Source organism: Ixodes scapularis, unplaced genomic scaffold (genome assembly GCF_016920785.2).
Source record: "Ixodes scapularis isolate PalLabHiFi unplaced genomic scaffold, ASM1692078v2 PGA_scaffold18__7_contigs__length_3171195, whole genome shotgun sequence".
Lineage (NCBI taxonomy): Eukaryota > Metazoa > Arthropoda > Arachnida > Ixodida > Ixodidae > Ixodes > Ixodes scapularis.
The window spans coordinates 473,529-479,065 of NW_024609844.1; the positions used below are offsets into that span (position 1 = coordinate 473,529).

A 5,537-nucleotide genomic window follows, 5' to 3' on the forward strand; every position below is an offset into this window, starting at 1 on the left:
CTTTTGAATCAAACCTCAATACGAATGTAAACCACTGAATTTCTCTACTTTATCTGCACGATGTGTCTCTGCTTGCTTGTTCTTGGAGTTTGTTCTGGTTGGGCTTCTCTGTTGGTGTAGTATAAATAAAAAGCAAGCAACTACAGAAAATGTTGTCTTCATTCCTAACAGAAATTGCCCACGCAGCATTCGACTCCGAACGGCAGAGAACCGACTGCGATGACAAGGGGGCGGAGCTCTCCCAAGGAGCCGAATGGCAGAGGCAACCATGCAAGATGGAGCCGCAGGGTTGGACGGACGGCGGTGCGACTCCTGCCCCCAATCTTATGGTGCCCAGAGAACTAACAACCTCAGGTATGCGAAGACGCACACGGGAAAACACTCATCCAGCCTCGCAACTTCTTAACACACCCTCACATATTCATGAACGGTTGGTGCCACACGGATTGAAACCCTTTTTTCGTAGGCTAGGTTTTCCAGAAGGTGGAAAATGTCAGGAGTCTGAAGTGGTACACAAAGTTCTCCTTCCGTGGGATAAAGGGGTTACATTCCAAAGTCCGAGTACTACAACTATAATGAAAGTAAACAAACAAGCTGGGTTCAACTGAAGGAACATTCAGTCCGAGCACTCGAATTTGCAACTGATACATCTTTTTTGATATCGGAGAAATGTACCATGCTGAGTTGCTTATTTATATCACAAAATTGTATTTTATCTTTAGTTCCGGTTGATCGAGTAGCTCTCACAAATGCTATAAATTATGTTTGACACATAAAATAACCCAAAAAGGTTTGGATGTTTCAATTGCTTGAAGATTTTCTCACAAGATTATTTGTGACACCTAGCTTTAGCTTTAGACTGGCAAATGTGCATTCGAATGTCGAATTAAAACATTGTTTTTCGCTGTTTCAGATTGCTCGTAAAATAATCGCTCTGTGCTTTTGCAAAGTATTAAGTTTCCAAGGTACAAATTGAGTATTTTACGACCCCATTGAATACTATTTTGTGTAAGGTGGAAACTCTGAGGAGTCTGGTGAGGTACATAAGTTTCTTCCACGTGGAAAGTTCTTTAAGGTTTGGTTAGCGCCCTGCAATGTGCAGAAAAGTACACCACAACACAATGCAAAGTTTATTTTCTTAGGAAAGGGGGGGGGGGCGATAAAGAAGTTACATTCTAAAGTCTGAGAACGACAGCTCAAGTGAAAGTAAACAATCAAGCTGGGCTCTATTGGAAGAACATTCAGTCCGAGCACTCGAAGTTTCAATTGGTACACCATATTTGATGACTGATATCGAAAAAAAAATGTACCATGTTGAGTTTATGTATTTAAAAAAAATTGTCTTTTTTTTAGTTTCGGTTGATCGAGTAGCTGTCAAAACATTATAAATGATTTTAACGAATGAAATAGCCCAATAAATGTTCGGTGTTTCAAATGATTGAATTTTTTCTCACAGCATTATTTGTGTCGCCGAAGTTTAGCTTTAGACTGGCAAATGTCCATACCAATGCCGATTTGAAATAGCGTTTTTCGATGTTTCAAATTGCTCGTAAAATAATCGCGTGTGACCTTAGCGATTTTTCAAGTTTCAAAGCTACACAACGATTATTCTACGAGCCAATTGAATGCTATTTTGTGTAACATAATAATCTGTGGGTGTGTGAACGGCCCTTCCAGCGATACTTGATACTCAGTCACGATCATTATGAATGTCAACACGCTATCACCCAGCGTTGCGTACAGGCAGTGTTATGCAGCCGCAGTGTTATAGGCGTTACCGTAAAAAAGGAAAGATGCGTTATTCGTTACTTGTCAAATAAACGAACGCGTTACCGTTACCGACAGAAAGTAGCGCATGTTACTTTTGTGTTACTTTTTATTTAGAAATTGACGGTAACAGCGTTTTTGTTTTATTTTGGTGACAGCGTTTTTCGACACTGGGATGACGGGCGCGGGCGTTGGAGATTTTCTAAAGTGGAAATTCCTGCGTGGGAAAAAGAGAGGAAAATTTTAGAAAATATGTAGAATGAGTGAAATAATTAATTACTTCAATCATGTACTACGTTACAGCTTAAATCTAGACGCAGCCGACGCTACGAGCTAATGGAACAAATCAAGCAGTGTCAAAATCACAAGTCACTGGGCCATGAATGTTTATGGTTGGTTCAGCAAAGATTGAACAAGTACAGAAACACGGAGAACACCATAATGGTTCTCTTTTCCCTCTCTCTGATAATTTCCATCAGCTTGTAGCGTCAGCTGCGTCTGGACTTCAGGTAAAACAAAGTATAGAAACTGGCAAAAAATACAGGTGTTCGTTTTTCAATTAAACTTGAGGAAAAAACCAAAAGGGAGGGACAAACACGTTTTCTTCCTCAAGTTTAATTATCCCTACCAACCCGCTCGTTCTGTGCTAACATCGTTTTTTAAGTTTTTGGAAGATGTAACGAGTAACGTAATTACGTTATCCGTTACTTGAAATAACTAACGCAAGTACGTTACCCGTAACTGTGTTGGAAAAGTAACAATTACGTTACCATGTTACTGAAAAAAGAAAGGCGTTACCGGTAACGACGTTACTTGTAACACGTTACCGCCAACACTGTGCAGCAGCGACCGCGGCGGCTTGACTTCCCTTCTGCGCTTGGTTAGCAGAACATGCAAGCCACCACAGCTGCCGCACCGTGGGGCTGCCAGAATCGAGTCTTTAACGATCCCCTGTAGACATTTACAAGCTTTGCGAATTAACCTTTTTAAGATCTCAAATGAACGAATAGCCACTGTAGGCCGCACGGGCATAATGTAGGTATACTGGACCATGTTCAGAACAATTAAAAATGCGCCGACCTTTCTTGCTCTGTCGTGTCATCCCAACAGACTGGATAGGAGCAGGCTGTGGCGACAAAGTGGATACCTTTGACCATGACAGCCGCAGGATTGACACCTCTACCCAGACCAACAATTCAGGCCCACACAAGCAGCAAACGCACCGACGACCGGACAAGCACCCGTGCCGCTTCTGTCCTCACTCAAGCTCTTCCGCTGCAGATGTCGCAATCCACGAGAGGACTCACACTGGCGAGAGGCCCTTCAGTTGCGATGCCTGCGAGAAAACATTTGCGCGTAAGGATTGCTTCACAGCTCATGTTAGAATTCACACCGGAGAGAAGCCGTTTAAGTGCAACACGTGCAGCAGGGCGTTTACTCAGAAAACCAGCTTGACGAATCATGAGAGAACTCATACTGGAGAGAAGCCGTACAAGTGTAACACGTGCAGCGGGGCGTTTAGTCATAAATGGAGCTTGGCGGATCACGAAAGAATTCATACAGGAGAGAAGCCGTACAGGTGCAACACGTGCTGCAAGGCGTTCACTAAGAAAACCAACTTGGTAAATCATGAGAGGACTCACACCGGAGAGAAGCCGTTCAAGTGCAACACGTGCAGCAAGGCGTTTACTCTGAAACGCACTTTGGCGGATCACGAAAGAATTCACACTGGAGAGAAGCCGTTCAAGTGCAACACGTGTAGCAGGGCGTTTAGTCATAAATGCAGCTTGGCGGTTCATGAGACGACTCACACAGGAGAGAAGCCGTTCAAGTGCGAGACCTGCAGTAGAGCGTTTACGGCTTATAGCGATTTACACACTCATCGGAAGATACATCGCAAGTGATCGAAACAGCAACGTGCATCATAGTTGCGGAGGGGATTTAAACGAAATACTCGAGCATCGACGTGTGTTCATTTGGCTTGGCGATAGACCTGCAGCGGTTCTATTTGCGAGCAGTGTGTGTTTCGCTGGTTCAAAATGTTTCAGCCTGTTATTTATCGAGCAAACGCAGATAAAAAATGTGAATTAACCTTAGTCGAAGCGACCAGAGGTCTTTTTTGTACACGAAAAAAAGAAAATATTTGAAGCCTTATCTTTTTTTATTCATTTAAAGTCATTAATGTCGTGATGCACCTGGAGTCTGTGTTGCCTGTAGGGTCACTTATGTTCCTTACAAGTCGGCCTACTCATGATTATAAATATGCAAACCTATAAAATAACGAAGGTCTTTCAATAGCAGCAATCTTCAATATTGCAAATGTTAAGAAAGTATAAGAACAACCGAGTAATGCGGAGGGGTCAACATAATTTTGAGATGTAAAAATAGAACATTATTCGAAACAATTTAGCACACCAAGCTGGAAACTAATGCTTTGCTCATAGGAGGGCAACAGAATATACATGACTCGGATATTTAGAAATGAAGTGTAATTTTCTATCTCATTTTGTAATATTCTTCGTCCTTTTCTTTTTGACCAGTTTGACTATCTGAATTCTGATGTCGTCACTCAATGTGCTTGCTACATGAAATACTCGTATGTATGTTTTCCTTTTGCATGACTTTATTCTTTTTTTTTTGCACATTCACGAAGACGGTGCTCATCATTTAGGATATTCATATTTTCAGTGGTATACATTTGGTGTTCATATATACTCCGTTGCACCTTAGGTACGAGCGCGGACGATGTTTTGAGCCGGGGGACCAATAAAACAGCGCAAAAAGCGCAACGCCATGGCGTGCTCTCTGCGCTTGATAGGACTAGCCGGTGGAAAAGCACGCACAGAGAGATGGCGAATACCGGCTACTCCTATAGTCCTATGAACGGCAGAGAACTCGCCATGGCTTTGTGCCTTTTTCGCCGTTTGACTGGCCCTTCGGCTCATAACATCGGCCACGCTCGGACCTAAGCTTAAACGAAGTATAGTTTCACTTGATTTCGTCAGGCTTTTAAATATTCGAAATTTCCCTTGTAGTAGACGGATCATATACATTGGTTGTACTAAAGGCGTAATTGACTCCATTCTGTATATTCATGTATCTAAAAACTACATATGTATAATCCATCTAAATATGTGTTAATCTGCGCTGACTGTACAGTGGTTGTCACTATTTCCTGATGTGCCAGAATTGAAGGAGGGAGAGTCCTGTTCCCAAACGTATAAAATATTTGTTTTGACATATACAGGGTGTTTCCGGAAAAATGTGCAAAATCACTGCTGCGAAAACTACGCATCGCACAATAAAGAAGCCCGATGCCGTAGTGGTCTGTGGGAAAGGAAGATTGCTAGAGCTGAATATGATGGGATATTTAACAAATTCCGAGTACTTAAATTGTTAAATATTAGTTTTAAAGAGATGGTTTTAAAGATAATATTGGTGAAGGTGCGTCTTCACTCTGACACCGATGTCAAAAAGGCAGACCTTATGTGACAGTCCGGAGGCTTTAATATATAGACTACTCTACGTACAATGAGTGGCGGCGCACGCACGTTGCACGTCTTAGACACGGGGGGCGGGATTGCCGGCACGGAGATGTGCTCCGAAATGAAAGCGAAACCAAGATACGCGTCCAAATGGAGCATTTCTTCGGGACGCCGTAAAATGCTGCGCGTGCTTCGATCGTACCATTGTAGCGTGGGTGTTTTTAGTAGTTTTCGATCATAACGGCAAGATTCTATTTGAAACCTGGCCCTTCAAATCAATAATGT

General features: G+C 42.5%; 1 protein-coding gene across 1 annotated transcript; it reads left to right on the forward strand.

The window, feature by feature from the left end:
- The first annotated feature begins 2,768 nt into the window (after nt 1-2,768).
- LOC120840435 (zinc finger protein 239-like) lies at nt 2,769-3,921 on the forward strand. The gene has a single exon (XM_040210975.2). It carries the CDS (start codon nt 2,838-2,840, stop codon nt 3,669-3,671), a length of 834 nt encoding a protein of 277 aa, XP_040066909.1. The 5' UTR covers nt 2,769-2,837; the 3' UTR covers nt 3,672-3,921.
- Nucleotides 3,922-5,537: the final 1,616 nt, after the last annotated feature.